The 23,381-nt window shown below is 42.8% G+C and overlaps 1 protein-coding gene across 1 annotated transcript in view; it reads left to right on the plus strand.

Moving 5' to 3' along the window:
• Positions 1 to 23,381, plus strand: part of ptpn5 (protein tyrosine phosphatase non-receptor type 5) — a 92,102-nt gene that overhangs the window by 21,124 nt on the left and 47,597 nt on the right. Inside the window, exons 2-6 of the mRNA XM_041196651.1 lie at positions 10,649 to 10,780; positions 12,692 to 12,990; positions 13,487 to 13,673; positions 19,491 to 19,575; positions 21,544 to 21,623. Coding sequence (XP_041052585.1) covers positions 10,649 to 10,780; positions 12,692 to 12,990; positions 13,487 to 13,673; positions 19,491 to 19,575; positions 21,544 to 21,623 — 783 coding nt within the window. The remainder of the gene's footprint in view (positions 1 to 10,648; positions 10,781 to 12,691; positions 12,991 to 13,486; positions 13,674 to 19,490; positions 19,576 to 21,543; positions 21,624 to 23,381) is intronic.

The raw sequence follows: 23,381 nt of genomic DNA on the forward strand, positions 1-23,381 counted from the left end.
ACGCACACAGGTGGCGACTTTCCGCCTTCAGACCCTGCAGCGATACCTCTACGTCGAGCCTCCTCCTAGATGGTGTGCCCTGACGACGTATTTCTTCCGTCAGGTGCACAGCCTGAATTATGACGTGCAGCTCCTGTTTATAGAACAGCTGGGCCTCGGTGGCTCCTTGCAGGCATTGCCCGTCTTTTACCAGGACCTGATCAAAGTCTGGAAAGTGGTCGCCTCGCGACGCAGCTCTCCCCCGTCAGGAGTAGCGGCTATCGTCAGAGAGCCGCTGCTCAGGAATCCGCCCCGCGGCCTTTTCAGTGGTTGGCGGAGAGGAGGGCTGTGGCTGCAGGGGTGACCAGGATCGGGGACGTGCTGGGTGGCGGAGGACTGGGCTGGATGCTCCCGCAGGAGTTGGCGTGACGCGCGTCTGTGAGTGTCCAGGTCGCAGCCGATGCCATCCAAGACCTGAGAACAGTCGTGCTCGGACCCGACGTTATTTTGGGTCGAGGTGGCCCAGGTGCGCGGTGGTCTTCCGTCTGAACATTCCCCTGTTCGGACAGAATTCCACATTGGCCCGAAGCCCTGAACCCTCCCTCGGGTGCTGGTGCCCCGCAATATGAGTCGCCTCGGGGACATGCCCTCCATGCCTTTTGGCATGGCAAAGAGGGGCTTTTTGTATGGACTGCTGCTGCACACCTTCCATTTTCTCGCCCTTGTCCATTGACCGGACACGCGCTGGTGTGCCTTGTTGCTGTCCGGCGGCGGAGGCCCCCGATGGGAGGCCCTCTACGGAGGTGTCCTCCCCCTTTCTATCGGGGACCTGGGTTGGAGGGTGTTGCATGCAGCAGTCCCCTATAATAAGAGGATGCATAGGTTCACGGACTGTCAGGACACGTGCCCTTTTTGCGGTCTTGTGGAGTCCGTGGACCATGTATACATAGGGTGTTGTAGGCTGCACTCCCTATTTAGTTATTTGAAAAACCTTTTATTGATGTTCTGTTTGCACTTCAGCCCCATGCTCCTGATCTATGGGCACCCGGTGCGGAAGGGGGTCGGGAAGGAGGAGGACCTCCTCGTGAACCTGCTCCTGGGCCTGGCCAAGTTGGCCATTAACAGGTCCAGGCAGCGGGCGATCGACGGGGGAGTCCCGCCCGATTGTTTGTCCCTCTTCCGCGGCTACGTTCGCTGCCGGATGTCCCTGGAGAAGGAGCACGCGGTGTCTGCTGGCACTCTCGAGGCCTTCCGTGCTCGGTGGGCACCGCGGGGACTGGGATGTTTTGTTGACCCCTTTAATCACATTTTGATTTAAAGTTTGTAAGGTTCCTTTAAATTTTTGTCCTTGGTTTTACAGCTGACCTGAATTAGGGGCTGTGCCTGATTTATCCCAATTTTGTTGATTTGGTTTTCATTTAAAAGATTATCAAGAGTTCAAATCTCACCATGGCAAACTATGAAACAATGTAACTTCATCTGAATAGCAACAGATGGAAACGTGTTTGTACTCGAAAGAGTTACCTAAAAGTGAGTTCTAATCTGGGCACTGAAAAGGGTAAAGGGTTCCTTTAAACTTTGTCCATGGTTTTACAGCTGACCTGCATTAGGGGCTGTGCCTGATTTATCCCAATTTTGTTGATTTAGTTTAATTGTTTTCATTTTAAAAGCTTATCAAGAGTTCAAATCTCACAATGGCAAACTATGAAACAATGTAACTTCATCTGAAACAGATGGAAACTTGTTTGTACTCGAAAGAGTTACATCTTCTTAACCTTTCTAACCCTGCCGCTATGTCTTGGTGCTGTGCCGACATCTACACCAGAGGTTGAGGCAGCCTGCTGACTGCTACATCCTGTCTGTGATTACTTTGATGGGTGTCCTCAGGTGGGCCAAGACCTGGAGGGCCCTGGCCTGCTTTTGGTGTCCTGCTGTGTGGCAGTGGTACACTCCTCGGTCTTTGGAGCTGGATTTGCTGGGGTTACAGGAAGATGGGATTCAGATGGGTCAGACACTCCCAGAGTCACCTGGATGGATGGCCCAAGGGTATGCACCTCCCTCCCTATGGGTGTCTTGAGGGCTCCTGGCTGACTCCTTGAGGAAAAGGGGAAGTTGAAGTGAGATAGAGCTGTCCTGTACCCCTCTCATGTTGACACTATTGGAGGCCAACTATGGCGTCAGTGATGCAGTTCAGCCCGTGCAGCAGTACAGAACCGATGTCCTGTACCAGGGTTTCCATGGCGGCCGCCATCCCACCAGTGCTAACCTCGGTGTGTTGGCATGCCGGCACTATTGCCTCAGACTGAAGGTGGACTCCTCCATCTTGCTTTGCAATCTGAAGAGTGTAGCAGACATCTCTTCCTGATGTTCCCGAGCTTGACCTTGCATCTCCAGAGACTGAGGCATGACCAATCCAGAGGCTCATCATCTAACTTGGACTCAGCAGATTTATGGTCTCTAGCAGTCCTCTGAGTGCTGGAAACCTGAGAAGTGCCTGCCTTTGCCTGCCGTGGATCAGAAAGTACGATGTGCTCACCAGATTGTGACCCCAAGGCTACACTAAAGCCTGGTCCCACTGAGGTCTGTGTCTCTGCACTGGTGGAAGGTGTGGGTGAGTGCTGTGACAGGTCTTCAATGAGGGTTTCAGCAGATTCTTCTTCGGAGCTTGAATCGAGGACCTGGGTCCTGAACTCTGTCGGCTGTTTCCCAGATGTGCCTGTGAAAGCAAGGAGAGATAATTAGTGTATGGAAATGGCCCATGATACAGGACACATCACTCACAGGATGTCTGATGGATGTTGCACTGCTGAATCCTCACCGTCAGCACAGGAATGGTCCAGATCTTCGCTGGCCAACTGGATAACCCAATTTTTAAAGTCCATGAGGACAATGATTTCAAGCATTCCTCCACCAGTCTGCAACAGGTCTTCAATGAGGGTTTCAGCAGATTCTTCTTCTGAGGTGTCTTCGGGGCTTGAATCGAGGACCTGGGTCCTGAACTCTGTCGGCTGTTTCCCAGATGTGCCTGTGAAAGCAAGGAGAGCCCTTTTGTTGTGTGCCAGCTTGTCCTGTATGAATACAGATGCGGAGAGTGTAAGCAGGATGTCTGCCAGGCCAGGTGATAAGTATGCCTGATATGTATAGGTGGTGAGCAGTGCCATGGATGAGATGAGGTCAATGAAGGTGTGTGTGAGAGGGTGAATAGTGATGTCCATTAAACTGGCAATGAGTGAAATCCCTGTAGATGTGTGATGGGTTTATGAGTGTGTGAGTTGACAGTGGTGAGAAGACTGATTTACCCTGGCAGAACAGAGGGGATTATTCATCCTCTTTCAGCACTGGGTGGCTGTCCTCTTTTACAGGGCTTTGGCATTGACTATCGCTGCCAGAGCCTTCCGAGGCAGATTGGTGATGTTGCTGTACCTCATGTGGACAGAGCAGGGTAGAGGACATCACGGCGGGTCTCCATGGCGTCCAAAAGGCATTCCAGTGATGCATCACTGAAACAGGGGGCTGCAGTCTTCTTGCCTTTTGGGGCCATGTTGTCTGTACAGGATTCCTGGGCTGGAAGCACTGGGAGGTGTGCACTCTGCTACACTTTAAATATAACGCCCAGCGTAAGGAAGCAGCGTAGTGGATGAATCGGAGGCCAACTGCCAGCAAAATGACTTGTTTCCTGGGAACGCATGATTAATGAAGAGGGTTTGAGATGATACGGCATGACAAGTCACCTTTGCGGCCAGCGGTTAAAACGTTCTTTTTCCCACCCGCTATCACACAGTGCAAATCTGGGATGATTCCACCCCTAGTCTTGCATATCTGTATCTAGTTATGTTCATCACATAAACCAGTTATTGTTCAGGTATATCTACATCTCTGCAATTGTTCATTACAACAGTAGGTATAGCGGGGCAAGTTGGCTAAGGTAGGTTGGGAAACTGCATAAAAAGATATATTGGTGGACTAACAATGGCTAACATTTAAAGAACTAATACGTAATTTGTAACAAATATATATTATTTTAAAGCATGAAAATGCCACAGAAAAAAATGCTCAATCTATGGCTAACAAGAGGATTAAAGATCATGTTCGATCAAAGGAAGAGGCTTACAATATTGTCAAAGAGTAGTAAATGCGACGATTGAGGCGACTTTAAAATTCAGCAAAAGAGGACCAAGAAAGAGAAAAGAGATTATGAGAGTAGACTAGCAAAAGACATAAAACCATTGGCCCAGATCTCCAAAGGCAACAGTGGTGAATGTTAAGACATTTGCCATTGTTGCGTGTCAGAACCCTGAGGAAGTCCCGACCCGTGAACATGCATGGTACTTATCTGGGAAGTTTAAACTTCTGATGGGCAGAATTATGCTACCCAGGCATTCTGAGAATGTCTCCCAACATAAAAGAGGAGGGGGTATCGCAATATTGATCAATGAATCAATTACACCAGTTAGGAGGGATAACATCTTAGAAGGCTCCTCAAATGAAGCCATATGGGTAGAACTTACAAACAGAAAAGGAGCAATCATATTGCTGGCGGTGTACAATAGGCCCACAAACAGCCAGAGAGAAATAGAAGAGCAAATATGTAGGCAAATTTCAGAGAAATGTAAAAATAATAGGGTAGTATTGGTGGGGGATTTCAACTTCCCCAACATTAACTGGGTTAGTCATAGTGTGATAGGTTTAGAGGGAGCGGAATTCTTAAAATGCATCCAGGAGAGCTTTTTAAGCCAGTATGTAGAAGGTCTGACAAGAGAGGGGGCGGTCCTGAACTTAATTTTAGGGAATGAAGCCATGCAAGTGATAGAGGTATCAGTGGGGGAGCATTTTGCAGATAGTGATCATAACTCCATTAGATTCAAGGTTGTTATGGAAAAAGATAAGCATGGGCCAGAAATCAGAGTTGGGGGAAGGCCAATTTTAATAAGATCAGATATGATTTGGCCATAGTGGACTGGGAGCAGCTACTTTCAGGTAAATCTGTGTCAGAGCAGTGGGACCCATTCAAGAAGGAAATAGGGAGAGTACAGGACCAACATATTCCAGTAAAGATAAAGGTGGGACCAACAAATCGAGGGATATACAGGATTGGATAAAGAGAAATAGGGAAGCTTATGGCAGATACTGAGGACTCAAAACAGCGGAAGCCCTAGAGGAGTATAGAATGTGTAGGGGGGAACTTAAAAAGGAAATTAGGAAAGCAAAAAGGGGGCATGAAAATACATTGAAAGGTAAAATAGAGGAAAATCCAAAGTTATTTTACATGTACATTAAGAGTAAGAGGATAACTAGGGAAAGAGTAGGGCCCATTAAGGACCATAGTGTTAATTTGTGCCTGGAGATGGAAGACGTAGGTAGGGTTCCAAATGAATACTTTGTGCCGGTGTTTACAAGTGAGAGGGATGACGTGGGTATGGAAATCAGGCAGAAGGACTGTAATATAATTAAAGAAATTAGCATAGAAAGGGAGGAGCTTCTAAGTGGTCTGGCAGACATAAAAGTAGATACATCTCCACGCCCGGATGAAATGTATCCCAGGCTGTTGAGTGAGGCAAGACAGGAGATAGCAGGGGCGCTGGAAATAATTTTCAATAGCTCTCTGGCCACAGAAGAGGTGCCAGAGGACTGGAAGACAGCCAATGTGGGACCATTATTCAAGAAGGGAGGAAGGGACAAACCAGGGAACTACAGGCCAGTCAGTCTAACCTCAGTGGTGGGGAAACTATTGGAAGCAATTCTGAGGGTCAGAATTAATCTACACTTGGAGAGGCAGAGATTAATCAAGTCAGCATGGTTTTGTTAAGGGGAGGTCATGTCTGACCAATTTGATTGAATTTTTCAATGAGGTTGACCAGGTGTGTAGGTGAGGGCAATGCATTAGATGTAGTCTACTTGGACTTCAGTGGGGCTTTTGATAGTCCAGCATGGGAGACTGATAATGGGATCCAAGGCAATTTGGTAAATTAGATCCAGAATTGGCTGAGTGGCAGGAAGCAGAGGGTGATGGTCGATGGGTGTTTTTGTGATTAGATGCCTGTGTCCAGTGGGGTTCCACAGGAATCAGTGTTCGGTCCCTTGCTGCTTATGGTATATATAAACAATTTAGACTTGAATGTAGGAGGGTTGATCAGTAAGTTCGCGGATGACACGAAAATTATTGGGGTGGTAAACAGTGAGAAGGATAGCCTTAGATTACAGGAGGATATAGGCAGGCTGGTCAGATGGGCTGATCAGTGGCAAATGGAATTTAATCCGGATAAGTGTGGGGTGATGCACTTGGGCAGGACAAGCAAGGCACAGGAATACACGATGAATGGTGGGACCCTGGGAAGCACCGAGGATCAGAGGGACCTAGGTGTGCATGTCCACCAGTCCCTTAAGGTAGCGGGACAGGTAGATAAGGATATGGGATACTTGCCTTTATTAGCCGCGGCATAGAATATAAGAGCTGGGAGGTTATGCTGGAACTGTATAAAACATTGGTTAGGCCACAGCTAGAATATTGCATGCAGTTCTGGAATCCGCATTACAGGAAAGATGTGATTGCATTAGAGTGCAGAGGAGATTTACCAGGATGCTGCCTGGGCTGGAGAGTTTTAGTTATGAGGAGAGATTGAATAGACTGGGGTTATTTTCCCTGAAGCAGAGGAGATTGATGGGGCACATGATTGAGGTCTATAAAATTATGAGGGGCATAAATAGGGTAGACAGGAAGGAACATTTCCCCTTGGTGGAGGGATCAATAACCAGGAGGCAAAGATTTAAGATATGGAGCAGGAGATTCAGAGGGGATGTGAGGAATAATTTTTTCATCCAGAGGGTGGTGGGATCCTGGAACTCACTGCCTGAAAGGGTGGTGGAGGCAGAAACCCTCATTACATTTAAGAAGTATTCGGATATCCACTTGCGATGCCATGGCATACAAGGCTATGGGCCTGGTGCTGGAAAATGGGATTAGAACAGTTAGGTTCTTGTTTGACCGGTGCAGACTCGATGGGCCGAAGGGCCTTTTTCTGTGCTGTAAACCTCTATGACTCTAAGTCTATGACTGACATTAGTCAGTGAAGACTTGGGCTTGATGCCCAGTTCCAAAGCTGAAAATTACCCTATGATTCTCCTGCTGTTAATGACGGGCGTAGGACCTGAGTTGACAGTGATTAACAGGGCAAGCTGTATCTGGAAAGCCTAAAAAAAATCCAACCCGTCCTGACAATGCTCACGCCATCTGTACCCCCAATACTGCTCACCATTCCCTCAACACTGTTTACCACGCACCCCCCCCCCCCACCACCCCTTGCCCATAGTGCTCACTACCCCATTCCAAGATGTTGCTTACCTCTGCAGCAATATTCAAATCCTTGCACCCCAACAATGTTCAACCCCTCATCCTCCCTCCCAGTAATGCTCACACCCCACCACCCTGGCAACGCTCACCCCCCTCATCCCATCCCCAAAATGCTCACTCCCCGCACCCCAGCCAATTCTCACCCACCCACACCACCCAACACTGCTCATCCCACCTCTGCACATTGACAATGCTTGTCCTCCTCACTCACCCTCCTACCAATACTAACCACACCCCCTTCCAACAATGCACACCCTCACCCTGCTCTTCCACAATGACAGGAAGACTTGGCTGCAATGGCAATGAAAGGATAGGACATACTTTTCTTTTTTTTTAAAAAACATACTTTTCTTTCTTTTTTTAAAATGTTTTTTAAATTAATTTTAACAACATTCATAATGAGTAACCATATAAAAAAAACTAACAGTACAGCAATAATTCAATACACTTACATTTAGAAGAGAAAGAAAGGAACAGAGAAGTAGGAGGAAGAAGAAGAAAAAGAAAAGAGAAGAAAACCCTCCCAAACCTCCAAAAAATGAATAATAAAATCAGCAACAATCATAGGTCAGATATAGCTTCACCTGATATAGTACATACAACCTAATTAGGGTCAGATATATCTAAGGAAAGTTGCCAAGCTACATCAAATCCTTCAATGGAGCCTCTTCATTTTCCTTTATTTTATTTTCTCAAGTTTTTAAGATCACGTATCCAATTAATAAAAGAAAGCGGGGCAGATTGTTCCCAATTTAATAGAATAATATGTTTAGCCAATAATGTTGAAAAGGCAAGTGCATCAGTCTGAATTTTTGTAAGAGGGATGCCATTTGGTTCCACTCCAAAGAGTTCTGTAATAGGAGAGGGTTCAACGTTGCTACTGAAAATATTTGAGAGCGATCTAAAAATTTTTGTCCAAAACAAAGCCAATTTAGGATCCGACCAGTACAGATGAATTAGAATGGCTGGGGCAGTATGACAGTTATCACAGGTTGGATCCAAATCTGGATAGATCTTAGATAGTTTCACCTTGGATAGATGGATACGATGTAAGATTTTAAATCGTGGCAACCCATGTCTCACACATACAGATGAGGAATGTACACGAGAGAGAACAGACTTCCAGTTATCTTCTGATAAATCTGAATCAAAATCTTGCTCCGAAAGAGTTTTTAAGGTGGGAAGCGAAGAGCAATGTAGTGAAAAGGAAATAATTAATTGGCCTATTGCAACAAAAAATGCTTGGGAATAAACAATGGAATGTACTGAAATAAGTATCGAAATTTTGGCAAAATATTCATCTTTACGGGACTTATACAACCAAGTAAAGTAAGAGGTAAGCTAGACCAATGTGCTAAGTCCTGCTTCGTATGTTCCAACAAAGGGTCAAAGTTGAGCTTAAAAAGGTCTCCATGGGATTGAGTAACTAAAATTCCAAAATATTTACAACTGCTTACTGGGACCTTGAATGGGAGGGAAGAAAGAAGATAACTCTTTGCAATAGAGTTAATAGGAAAAAATAGGAAATATTTCACTCTTTTGCAAATTCATTTTAAAACCTGAAATATGACCAGATTGCTCAAGAATAGAGAAAATATGTGGGAGAGATAAGACTGGATCAGAGATATAAAGATGCAGGTCATCAGCATAGAGGGAGTGTTTCTGCTCGACTGCAACCTGTATAACACCCTATATAACACCACAGTTCCACAGTGAAATTGCCAGGGGCTAAGTAGCAATAGCAAAAAGTGGGGGGGAAAGGGGACAGCCCTGTCTAGTAACTCGACGGAAGTCAAAGAGCTTAGAGTGGATATTATTTACACGTATTGAAGTAACCAGTGAGGAACATAATAGTTTTTTCAATTTTATAAAAAGAGGTCCAAATCCAAATTTCTGAAGAGTGAAGAAAAGGTAGTCTCATTGCACTCTATCAAAAGCCTATTCAGCATCCATAGTTATAAGAACCTCAGGGGGAGGAGTAGTTGAATGTGTATAAATGATATTGAAAGGACGCCTTAAATTAGAGAAAGATTGCCTTCCCTGTATAAAACATGTCTGGTCAGGAGAGATAATAGATGGAAGGACAGTCCAAGACGGTGGGCTAAGGCTTTAACTAGTATCTTGACATCCGCATTTAAAAGGGAAATAGGCCGTTATGAACTGCAAAGCAGAGGATCCTTATTTATCTTTAAAAGAATAGACAAAGATGCCTCGCATCTTTGAGGGAGCATTTTAGAGAGAAAGCATTCCGAAAACAGAGACAATAATATTGGAAAAATTTGTGATAAGAATTTTTTATAAAATTCTATTGGAAATCCATCAGGCTTGGTGGCTTATTACTTTGCAAGGATTTAATTGCCTTTAGTATTTCATCTTAGGAAAGGGGTACTTCTAATGCATTCATAGAGTCAGACGTTAGAGATGGGATGTCCAGATTATCAAAAAAATTGTGAAATAATTGAGGATCTGAAAAGGAGTCTGATGTGTAAAGAGTGGAATAAAAAAGTTTGAATAGATCATTGATCTCCAGATGATCGGTGTAGGTGACCCTGTTGGAGTGGCAATTTCAGCTATAAGTTGAGAGGAAGCAAATCGGCGAAGTTAGTGAGCTGGGAGCCTAGTGGTTCTTTCACCATGCTTATAAAATGTACCATGTGATCTAAGTATAAGCTTTTCTGTTTGTTTAATGGAAAGAAGATCAAATTCAGTCTGTAGAATGAGATGCTATTGATATAATACTGGGGTAGGTGCAATAGAAAAAATAGAAGGGGAAGAAGGAAAGAAAAGTTTGTATCACCTCTCCAACATAAGTGAATGGTACCCCTCACAACTAGTGTACTGTTCATATATATCTTAGTGTGTCTTAAAAAGGCAGCCCACATTAAAGCAACATACAATCAAATATCACAAACAAAAGTATTGTAAAGCTCAGCATATGCTAAACAAGGTGCAGAATCTGTCCGAAGTAACAGTTTGATAATACAGTACTCAACAAAAGAGAGAGAATATAAAGAGAAATTAAATTCTCAAAGAACTCAATTACACATATGGTAAAAGGTAAAAAATAAACACCCATATGTAAAACTTCTTGAGATTAATGCAGTTTGGACATAAGATACAAAGAGATTGGTATAATGAACAAAATTTATTGTGTAACAGATCCATCATGCATAATTACCTAATTAAGCATAGAGTACTGTTTTGCCCTGGGTGAAGTCACGATATGATTATTAAGAGAAGGTACAATTGTATCCTTGAAAAAGGCTGAAGTTTCTTTAAGCATGTTGAAATCTTATTCACTCCATTGAAAATTACACGCAGGCAAGCAGGGTGGAGAAAGCCATATTTAAGTCCGGCTTCACAAAGTTGGGCTTTAACAAATTTATATTCTCCATGACACCAGGCTACATCCGTGCTGAGGTCAGGGTAGATGAATACCTTGCTTCCACGAAAGTACAGTTGACCCTTTTCTCTAGACGGATGCATAATTTGCTCCTTCACTCTATAGTGAAGTAGTCTTAGTACTAAAGGCCTTGGGGGCTCACCATGCTGTGGCCAAAAGAGTGATGGGCTCGATTCACTACTGGAAGTGAATCAAAACTCTCCTTGCCAAAAACCTCCAAAAGAAGTGCCTCAGTAAAAGTTGTAGTGCTTCCCTGTTGCGTAAGTCAGCAAGTGTACTGACAGAATTAAATTCAGCATGGGAAACCGCCATGTTGTTACCAACTGTAATATTGGACATTGCAGTCGATAAAGCACCAGGCCCAGTTTCATTCTGATTGTGTTTGCCCCTGGGTTTAGACACTTCAAATGTATGTTGAACATCAGAGCAAACCACAAAACACTGACAGTCAAAATGCTGAACCTTTCAACCCAACATCAGCAATTTCTACCAGGATCTACAGAATTTACTATAAGTTGATTTCTGTTTGTTTAATGGAAAGAAGAATCAACTTTACAGAAATCATGGGAGCTGTCTTCAGCCACCTTTTACTCCATTCCTATCACATGAACTGACACTCCCTCTAATGCCCTCTACTCCCTCCAGGACACACTTTTAATTGTGGTCAGCAATGGCATCGCTACTGACCAGAAGATCTGGGCCATATTAAATGATTCTTGGTATGTAATTAGAAAGAGATTAGTGAAAGTAACTGTGAGCCCATGTGAGGCAACCACAGGTAAAATTATAATGGGGAATAAGGAAATGGCAGAAACATTTATATTTGTTTTTACCGTAGAAGACACACAAAGGCCAGGATTTTACAGTCCCTCCCGCTCAGCGGGATATTACGATCCCACTAAACTGAATGAATTTTTAAATGGCTCGCTGCATCCACAGGGGGAGACATGCTGTGGTGGGGCCGTAAAATCCTGGCCAAAGTATTCTGGAGATAATGGTTAACCAGGTGTCGAGTAAAAATGAGAAACTTAAAGAAATCAGTATAAGTTAAGAACTAGGCCTGGAAAAATTAATGGGATTAAATGGTGACAAATTCTCTGGACCTGATGACCTGTATCCTAATGTTTTGCAAGAGGTTGCTGTGAAGATAATGGATGCATTAATTTTGATCTTCCAGAACTCATTAGACAGTAGAACAATCTCCAAGAATTGGAAGTGTGGAAACATAACCCCATCTATTTAAGAAAGGGGGAAGAGAAAGAACAGGAAACTATAGACCTGTTAACCTAACATCAGTTGTAGGGAAAATAGAATCAATTATTATGGACTTAGTAACAGGATGCTTAGAAAATCACAACATGATTAAGCAAAGCCAATACAAAGTAATGAAAGGGAAACCATATTTGACAAATCTGTTAGAGCTTTTTGAGGGTGTAACTAGTTAACTGGATAAGAGGGGACCAGTTAATGTAGCGTATTTGGATTTTCAAAATGCATTCGATGAGGTGTCATACAAAAGACTATTACACAAAATTAGGATTCATGTGATTGGGGGTAATATTAGCATGGATTGAGGATTGTCAGAAAATATAGTATGAATAAGTAGGACATGTTTGGGGTGGCATGCTGTAACTTAACAGGGTTCCGCAAGGATCAGCACTTGGGCCTCAGCTATTTACAATTTATATTTAGGATTTAGATGAGGGGACTGAGTGTAATGTATCCAAGTTTGCCGATGATACAAAGTTGTTTGGAAAAATAAGTGATGAGGAGGGTGCAAAGAAGCTGCAGAGGGAAATAGGCAGGTTGGGTGAGTGGGAAAAAAAACATGACAGATGGAATACAATGTGGTTGAGTGTGAAGTTATCCACTTTGGTAGGTAAAACAGAAAAGCAGAATATTTACAGAACAGTGAACAGACGTGTGTTAAAAAGTCATTAAGCAATGTTCTTCTTTCTCAGATCCTCTATTGTCTGAAAACAGTCGTCCGCCAATTCTCATCAGGGGCAAGACGTCAGTCAATGAGTCGACAGCCATCCTTCACCTACTCGGAATGGCCTGAAGAAAAAATGGATGAAATCACTGAACCAGCACCTAAAGATTTTGACCAGGAAGATATTGAGGGCCAAGTCTTTTTGCAGTCTGAGGGCCAGGAACAGGTAGAGAACCAGGTTCAGGCCCTTGAGAGCTCCACAGATTCAGCATCAGAGTCAGTGGATCAGTCAACACTTGCCGTTAAACCAGTGGGACTTCAGGAGAGGTAAATGTATGAAGATTGAAATGGTTCTCTTTATAATAAATTAGATATCTGTACAAGTAAATGCCTAAGCCTTTATGCTACAAACATATCAACAAAATGAAACCTCAGTCCACACTACTTGGAGCGGATACCACTACAAACATTTTGGATTCCAGCCAAAGCTACTGATATCAGGAGCTACACAAGGAAAGAACCCTGCTCTTGATTCCTGTACCCAGACTGCTGCCTCTGGAGTGCTTAAGTCGACAGAGGGTAGCATGCACAGGAGTGAGAGGTTCCAATGCAGCAGAGACTATGCTGTGGTGGATTGAGAAATTATTTATCTATTCACAATCAGCTGCATGGGCGTAAGTGCTCCAAAGTGTACCAGAGAACAGGCTACAAAAGGCTAGAAGGTCACTAATACATGTTTCACAGTGAGGTGCACAATACTTCTGCTGTAAATAAGGGACAATAAGGCTTTTGTGAAATCTGATCTTCTTTCTTCACCTTAAAGGAGAGGCTCTAATGTATCCCTGACCCTGGATATGTGTACACCAGGAAGTGAAGAAGCTGATGGGCAGGTGCTGTCACCCAGGGAGCAGTCAGCATGGGAATACTTGCAAACAGCATCTAACCTACTCACTTCACAGATACTGCATGAACGGGCCATGGATTCCTTTTCACTCCAGAGAGAATTCCTTGTAAGTAACATAAAGAAATGGGGGATCAGGAGTAAAATGCAAAGGAACCTTTGCTGCATGTAGCCATTCTGACTGGGAGTGAATTCAGTCAATAGTATTTCTGTTCAGCACTCGGTGGCTAGCTATTCTTGGCACCTGGCCTGCACGCAGCGCCTGAACTACGATCAGTACCCAGTCACCGCTTAATACCTAACCTTGCTCAATGCAGCAGCACAATACTTTTCCACTGAATTATTTTTTAGTCACCTCCCTGTGTGGAAAAATTTGGCTCAATTTAGTTCAGATTAAAGGGAAGTTAATAGAGATGTTCAAAATCATGAAGAGTTTTGATGAATAAAGAGAATCTGTTTCCAGTGGCATTAGAGTCTGTAACTGGAGGACACAGATTTAAGGTGACAGGCAAAAGAGCCAGAAGCGAGGTGGAATACTCTCTTTACAAGGTCAGTTTCAGTGATCTAGAATGCACTGTTTGGAAGTCTGGTAGCAGATTAAATAATAACTTTCAAAATGGAATTGGATAACATTAAGGGGAATAATTTACCAGGCTTTGGGGAAATGACAAAATAATGGGACTAGGTAGATAGCTGTTTCAGAGCCAGCACTGCACAATGGACCAAATAACCTCCTTCTGTGTAACATTATTCTTCAACAGAAAATAAGTATTATAACTAAAACATTTTGACTAACTATCTTGCTATTTCTCTTATTCCATCCGCTTTTAACTTTTCATGTGGTTTTCATTGTCACAAAACTAAACTAAACTGAGAGTGTAATGACCGGGATGGGAGGAATGCATGTATTATCTAGCCCCAGGACTCTGCAGGTCATACCAATTAATTTAAAAGTTTAATTTACTCACCAAATTGGCTAATTGTTTACCTTCTTTACTGTACCCAGAATAAAAGAGACTTTAACCAGGCTCCTTCAATAAACTCAGAATGGTTGTTTATTATAAAACAAAACTTTTTTAACAAGTTGCAAGTATTGGTTAACACACAATTGTAATCTGGAAGTTTCACTACCTACCTCTCCTTAAAAAAAATTCCCCAGCACAGACACAGATAAACAAAGGACAAACAGATAGAATCTCTCCGAAGAAAAGGGCTTTAGAGGATAGGCAGTATAAAAAGGATAAAGTTCGCAGGTTCTCGATGTTGTTGCTCTGCAGTTCCCTTGTGTAAAGATGGGCCACTGATCCTGGTGGACATTTGGAAGTTCACACCAATGGAACTTTGGCGTGGAGGGGAATATATATACATATACACATGTATGTATATACATATATATATATATATATACACATGTGTGTTTATGTATATCTATGTATGTAAATATGGATGGATCACTTCTTTCTGTGTCAGCTTTGCAGGTCCAAAACACAGGCATGTTATACTCATATAAGGATTCTCTGGCTACAAATTGATAGCCATACACAATTTCAGGCCAGGCATAGAGGAAGAGCCAATTAGGGTAGTCTTCCTTTCTCAGCTTATTTCCCAGTGTGATGTAGGAAGTCAGGGACACTTCCAGTGTCCATGATGACCACATGTGCAGAAAGTGTCTCCAGCTGCAGCTACTTGAAATCCATGTTACAGACCTGGAGCAGTGGCTGGAGTCACTGTGGAGCATCGGCAGGGCAGAGATCTTTATGGATAACATGTAAAGTGAGCTGGTCACACTGCAGGTAAAGAGTGCACAGGCAGAAAGGGAATGGGTGACCACTAGACAGAGTAAAGGCAGAAGCAGGTAGTGCAGGGTCCATTTCACTCTCCAACATTTTGGATACTACTGGGGGGGTTGGTGGGGGGGTGTTGGTTTCTCAGGGGAATGCAGTGAGAGCCAAGTCTGTGGCACCACAAGTGGCTCAGCTGCACGGGGGGAAAGAGTGGGATAGCAATAATGATAGGAGATTCTAAGGGGAACAGGCAGACGTTTCTCAGCTGCAGATGTGGTGCCACGATGGTATGTTGCCTCCCTGATGCCAGGGTCAAGGATGTTACTGAGTGGCTACAGGACATTCTGAAGGGGGAGCGTGAACAGTCAGAGGTCGTGGTCCACATTGGTACCAACAACATAGGCAAAAAGTGGGATGAGGTCCTGCAAGCAGAATATAGGGAGCAAGCAGAATATAGGGAAATAAATTAAAAAGCAGGACCTCAAAAGTAGCAATCTCAGGATTACTCCCAGTATCATATGCTTGTGAGATCAGGAATAGATTAGCTCCAGCATGGCTGGAGAGATGGTGTAGGACAGAGGGATTTAGATTCTTGAGACATTGGGACTGATACTGGGGAAGATGGATTGCACCCCTGTAGGACCGGGACCAATATCCTCGCAGGGGTATTCACTAGTACTGTGGGGGAGGGTTTAAACTAGAGCGGCAGGGGGATGGGAACCTGAGTGGGGAGACACGAGAGGGAAACAAAGATAGAAATGAAAGACAGAAAAGTGAAAAGCAAAAGTGGAAGGCAGAAGAAATGGAGGCTAGCAGCAAATAGGGCCATAGTATAAAAAAAAGTGTAACAAGACAAGTGTAAAGGCACTTTATCTGATTGCATGGAGTATTCGCAATAAGGTAGACAAATTAATAGCACAAATAGATGTAAATGGTTACGATATGATTGCAATTACAGAGACTTGGCTGCAGGGTGACTAAGGCTGGGAAATGAATATCCAAGGGTATTCAATATTTAGGAAGGACAGACAAAAAGGAAAAGGAGGTGGCATGGCATTGTTAGTTAAGGATGAAATCAGTGCAATAATGAGAGAGGATATTGGCTCAGAAAATCTGGATGTAGAATCAGTTTGGGTGGAGCTAAGAAACAACAAGGGGTGGAAAACATTAGAGGGAGTTGTATGTAGGCCTCCAAATGGTACTGGTAAGGTAGGGGGCAGTACTAAACAGGAAATTAGAGATTCCTGTAACAAGAGTGCTACGGTAATCATGGGTGACTTTAATCTACATATAGACTGGACAAACCAAATTAGCAATAATACTATGGCGGATGAATTCCTGGAGTGTGTACGAGATGGTTTTTTAGACCAGTACGTTGAGGAACCAACTAGGGAAGAGGCTATCCTAGATTTGGTTTTGTGCAATGAGAAGGGGTTAATTAATAATCTTGTGCAGGGACCTTTAGGGAACAGTGACCATAACATGATAGAGTTCTTCCTTAGGTTGGCAAGTGAAGTAATCCAATCTGAAACTAGGGTACTAAATCTAAACAAAGGAAACTATGAAGGTATGAGGCATGAGTTGGTTATGATAGATTGGGGAACTTCATTAAAAGGCATGACATTGGCTAGGCAATGGCTAATATTTAAGAATGTATGCACACGAATGTATGCATTGCAACAGTTATATATTCCTTTCTGGTGCAAAAAACACAACAGGAAAAGTGGCCCAACCATGGCTAACAAAAGAAATTAAGAATAGTATTAGATCCCAAGAGCTCTGAAGAAGGGTCATACGGACTTGAAATGTTAACTCTGTTGCTCTCTCCACAGATGCTGTTAGACTTGCTGAGTTTTTCCTGCATTTTCTGTTTTTGTTTCAGATTTCCAGCATTTGCAGTATTTTGCTTTTATCTTTGTGCTGGAGAAATTAATGGGACTGAAAGCTGATAAATCCCCAGGACCTGATAATCTGCTAAAGGAGTGGCCATGGAAATAGTGGATGCGTTAGTTACCATCTTCCAAAATTCTGTATATTCTGAAACAGTCCCAAGTGTGGCAAATGTAACCCCACTATTTAAAAAAGGAGGGAGGGAAAAAAACGGAAATTACAGACTGGGTAGCCTAACATCAATGGTAGGGAAAATGCTAGAGTCTATTATAAAGGATGTGATAACAGGGCACTTAGAAAATATCAACGGGATTAGACAAAATCATTGTGGATTTATGAAAGGGAAATCATGTTTGACAAACCTACTGGAGTTTTTTAAGGACGCACCTAGTAGAATAGATAAAGGAGAACCAGTGGATGTGGTGTATTTGGATTTTCAGAAAGCTTTTGATAAAGTCCCACATAAGAGGTTAGCGTGCAAAATTAATGCACAAGGGATTGGGGGTAATATATTGGCATGAATTGAGAATTGGTTAGTGGTCAGGAAACAGAGAGTAGGAATAAATGGGCCTTTTTTGGAATGGCAGGCAGTGGCTAGTGGAGTACCACAGGGATCAGTGCTTGGGACCCAGCTATTCACAATATATGTCAATGATTTGAATGAGGGAACCAAATGTGATATTTCCAAGTTTGCTGATGACACAAAACTTGGTGGGGTTGTGAGTGATGAGAAGGATGTTAAGAGGCTTCAAGGTGATTAGACAAGTTAAGTGAATGAGCAAATACATGGCAGATGCAGTATAACATGGATAAGTGTGAAGTTATCCACTTTGGTAGGAAACACAGGATGACTATTATTTAAATGGTGATAAATTTGTAAAAGTTGATGTACAAAAGGACCTGGGCATCCTTGTACACCAATCGCTAAAAACAAGCATTCAGGTGCAACAAGCAGTTAACAAGGCAAATGGTATGCTGACCTTCGTTGCAAGAGAAAGTACAGGAGCAAGGATATCTTGTTGCAGCTGTACAGGGCCTTGATGAGACCACACCTGGAGTATTATGTTCAGTTTTGGTCTCCACACCTAAGAAAGGATATATTTGCTGTAGAGGGTATGCAGCGAAGGTTTGCCAGACTGATTCCTGGGATGGCAGGATTGTTGTATGAGGAGAGATTGGGCCAACTCGGCCTTTATTCACTGGAGTTTAGAAGAATGAGAGGGGATCTCATTGAAATATATAAAATTCTAAAAGGGCTGGACAGACTGGGTGCAAGGATAATGTTTCCTCTGGCTGGGTGGTCTAGAACAAGGGGTCACAATATCAGGATATGGAGTAGGCCATTCAGGACTGACATGAGGAGAAACCTCTTCACTCAGAGGATGGTGAACCTGTGGAATTCTCTACAACAGAGGGCTGTAGCAGCCAAGTCACTCAATATATTTAAGAAAGAAAAAGATAGATTTCTAGACTCTAAAGGCATTAAGAGGTATGGGGAGAGAGCGGGTGTACGGCATTGAGATAGAGGATCAGCCTTGATCATATTGCATGGCGGAGCAGGCTCAAAGGGCCGAATGACCCACTCCTGCTTCCAATTTTTCTTTTTTTTTCTAAAAAGACAGACTTCAAAACCAGCAGGTTCAAACTTAGGCTTTGTTCCTCTCTGCCATGTGATTTCCAGCAAGTTACCAGCCTTTGCCTTTCTCCATTTTTTTCCCCCATCAGTTAAAGTGTTTGTAGTTCAAAACAAACAGATCTTTCTCAAGTACCATGCAGGTCAGGTGATTTCTTGGAAGAGGCCTGCTTGTTGACAGTTCCAAGGTGAACTTATGACCTTTTAAAAAATTCCAGGTCAGCATCCAAATGTCCAGATAATGCCCCGTCCTTCCATGTTTCAAAAGAAAAATTCAGTCTTGAAAGATATTCTAACAAGAACCACTTGATTCATCTTTGTTAAATACATTGGGTTATGACAGGCCTTCTTTAGTTTTCCTCCCTCCTCTTTCTATTCCCTGGGAACGTAATTGATTTCTACACTCCATTTTCCTATGCTATCTTGGAAATTGTAGCAACACTAAACATGGCACTCAGTGATTTTGGGTTGAGGTGATGCAATCAACAAACACCTTCTATTGGGCTGAGAAATTGAGCATAGTAGCCAGATTTTTTTGTTTTTAGCATATTGAAGTTATAATGTTTAATAAGCTTTTAATATAACCTTGTCCTACGTACTTCCATTCTCCCAACTGCAGGAAATACCGATGAATTTTGTTGATCCAAAGGAATTTGATATTCCAGGCTTTGGACTGAAGAATCGTTATAAGACAATCCTCCCAAGTAAGTAAATTGCAAAGGCAGTAGTGTTGAGCCCATTGTTACACCATCGGGATTGCCATTGTCAGGATTTTACTCATTGCCTCAGCTGCTGTTTAAATAATTTCTTCTCAGTAGAACATGATAGCTTGACTCACTGCATTCTGGCACTAAGTGCCCCAACACCTTAATAACAACTTGTATCTATGTAGTGTTTTTAACATCCCAAGATGCTTTCATGGGGGCATTATAAAATGAAAAGTGACACTGAGCCACATAAGGAGAACTAGGGCAGATATCCAAAAGCTTGGACAAGAAGTAGGTTTTAAGATGTGTCTTAAAGGAGGGAGGTGAAATTTGGGGAGGGAATTCTGGAACTTAAGGGCCAAGGCAGCTGAAGCTAGGTCCACCAATGGTGGAACAATTAAAATCAGGATTGCTCAAGATGCCAGAATTAGAGGAGTGCAGGTATCTTGGAGGCTTATGGGGGTGCAGGATATTACAGGGAAAGGGTCAATGGCTAGACAATGGAGTTTGTGGTGGGGACAGAAGGCAATGGTTTTGTTCTTCCCAATATTTAAGTGAAGAAAATTTCTGTTCAATAATTTTATGTCTTGGGTAAATGAGTTAGTTGGCCAACCAAACTCTAACTGCATGCCTTCCTATGTTCTCCTCAACTGCTGCTTGCAATTAATAATGGGGAGGAATTGATATATGAATAAACAGTGACGGTTTATTGAGACATAGGGCAGAGCACCAGATCATACGTGCTCACTCAGAAACCTCCAGAACTAGACTTACAGTTCCCAGTTGCCCGTGTTGTAGTGATTCGTCAGTACTATCACAAGATCAGTACACTTGCATTCTCTTAAAGGGACAGGGTACTTCACTTTACCACAATCAAATACTGGATGTTGGATAAACAGTCTGACAATTTAGAGATAGTGGAAGGTTTATGTGAGGTGATGGTAAGGTGGAGCTGCTGGGTCATCAACATATGTGTGGAAAGTGACATATTTGGATGCTGTCGCTGAGGGGCAGCATGTAGATGAGAAATAGGAGGAAGCCAGGAATAGATCTCTGGGTGACACCAGATACTACGGTGTGGGTAAAGGGGAGCATTTTTCATCTTCAAATAGGTTAGTTTTTTTGGCAAGAATAGGGAGACTGCGGGACTGCATCAAAATAAATTTGATGGGAGACACTTCAACTATTTTATCTTAGAGCAAATTTTCTCAAAATGTTTTCTTTGAAAGTTATGGGAGATTCAAGGGACTTAATCAACCTAAGAGAAAGAGAATAGGAGATCTGTGGGACCATCATGTGGATTATGTTATCCACCGAATTCATGTTTCTCAGCAAGCTTGAGATCATAAAGGTAATCAGCAAAATGGAGGGCTCCAGACTACTGTCTGATATGATTTGCACAAGAGGATGCTAAACAATTGCCCTAAAAGTGGTACAGACAGCTAAAAGAATAGCATTAAACCATTAAAAGATCACTTACCTGATTGTTATAAAGGTGTGAGAATTGAAATTTCACTTTCTCTCTTCATTCAATGGTGGTGAATACTTAACTGGTGAACTACAAAATCTAAAAGCTATGAGAAAAGCAATAATAGCCTCAACAGTGTGTGACTAATTTCCCAATATTATCCTCATTCCAATCTGTTAACAACATCAGTTTCAAAATATTGTTCCCTCACCTCTTCTAGGGCAGGCTTGTGTAAGTACCATAATGTCCCATATGATCCTGCTTTATGAGTTATCTGGCCATTTTATTTTTCCATAGGCTGTGTAATAATAGTAGTAATAGGCTCTGACCATGTTAGGAAATGTTATAAGCAGGAGTTACTCATAAAAACAAAGCTTGGTTAAGAAACACCTAGACGGTTATGCTGCTGAGTAAGTTACTTGTTTGTAAATTAGAGTGATCGTTTCAGATAATGTAAAGATCTTTAGATGTTTTATATTTTGCCATTTTATTTTCAGATCCTCACAGCAGAGTGTGCCTTACCATTAACAAACCAGAAGACCCACTTAGTTCATACATTAATGCTAACTACATTAGGGTAAGTGCAATATTTAGAGCCTCAGCTTCAAGGGGACAGCTAGGCCAATCTTAAAAAGAAACACCCTAACAATTAAAATACAATTACACCAATTAATCTGCAACTATGTGGAATTCCTATTTATTCAGCAGGCCATGTATGTTATGGAGTTATTGTTTGTTAAGCAGGGTAAAGGTTATTTGCTGTGTAATTTATGAAATTATGAGCAGAGTATGGCCCCTGTGTAATTTTCAGAATTGCTATTTATGCAGCAGGGTGTTACACACTGTTTAATTAATAGGTGCTAATAATCTGATGCTGGGTGCCTTGCATTAGCATGTGCAGAGACCTGTGGCCTGCAAAGTATCTGATAAGCCTTTCATGCCTGATGTGCCCCAAAGCAGGCATCTAACACCAAGCCGACTGGGAGTTGTGTGCAATGTTCACTGGGCCGTCAAAAATTATCAAAAGGGGCCACATCAATGTTTATGAGGAATGGGTGCTGAAGGGAGACCCATCATTTAAAAGAACTTAGCCTCTCAGCTAGGTGTCTACCTCCACCTCTGCTATCATTCCACTCTAGTCCCTGCCACCACACCCAACCCCAGTGCAATGCTCAGAAAATCACTTTTTTCATTCATTCATGGGATGTGGGCACCACTGGCTCAGCCAACATTTATTACCCATCCCTAACTGTCCTTGTTCAGAGGGCATTTAAGAGTCAACCACATTGTTGTGGGTCTGGAGCCACATGTAGGCCAGACCAGATAAGGACAGCAGATTTCCTTCCCTAAAGGATATTAGTAAACTAGATGGGTTTTTCTGACAATTAGCAATGGTTTTGTGGTCATCATTAGACTTTTAATTCCAGATTTTTATTGAACTCAAGTTTCACCATCTGCCATGGGATTCAAACCCAGGTCCCCAGAGCATTAAAAACAAAAAACTGCAGATGCTGGAAATCCAAAACAAAAACAAAATTACCTGGAAAAACTCAGCAGGTCTGGCAGCATCGGCGGACAAGAGTTGACGTTTCGAGTCCTCATGACCCTTCAACAGAACTTCAACAGTTCTATTGAAGGGTCATGAGGACTCGAAACGTCAACTCTTCTTCTCCGCCAATGCTGCCAGACCTGCTGAGTTTTTCCAGGTAATTCTGTTTTTGTTTCCCCAGAGCATTACCCTGCGTCTCTAGAATACTAGTCCAGTGACAATACCACTAACACCACCACCTCCCCAGGTGTGAAAGGGGCACCAACAGTCCTTCACTGGCTGCTGATGATGAAAATCCAGAATTGATATTCCTTGTGCATTATACATGATGTGTTCATGGCATGAGTTAATTATGTAAATGAGTTGCTTGCTCACTATTGGGCAAGATCATCTCGTGTGCACACTACCTAAGTCAGCAGCTCTGTGCAAGGGCCTTGTTATCAGCATTACAGAATTCTGGTATACTCATCAGGATACATGTGCAAGAGCTGACAGTGAGACACAAACAAGCCATTAAAGCAAATTGTTCACCTTTACATGGTGTGGACAGTACACAAGAACTGAATTCATCTTTTAGAAATTGTGCAATGGATACCATGCTTCAGTCTCTGCTTCTTATGACTCAAAGGTGCAGCCCAGGCAGCTACATTTTGTCACAGCCCTCCTTGTGACAGTGGGATTATCAGCTGTGCTCCACTCTGTATCACTATGGGAGCCTATTGTAGGCTATGCTGTGGTGCTTCTGCCCCTCTAGCATTGGTATTGAGTTGATGATGTTTTATACTT

Source organism: Carcharodon carcharias, chromosome 10, assembly GCF_017639515.1.
Source record: "Carcharodon carcharias isolate sCarCar2 chromosome 10, sCarCar2.pri, whole genome shotgun sequence".
Classification (NCBI taxonomy): domain Eukaryota; kingdom Metazoa; phylum Chordata; class Chondrichthyes; order Lamniformes; family Lamnidae; genus Carcharodon; species Carcharodon carcharias.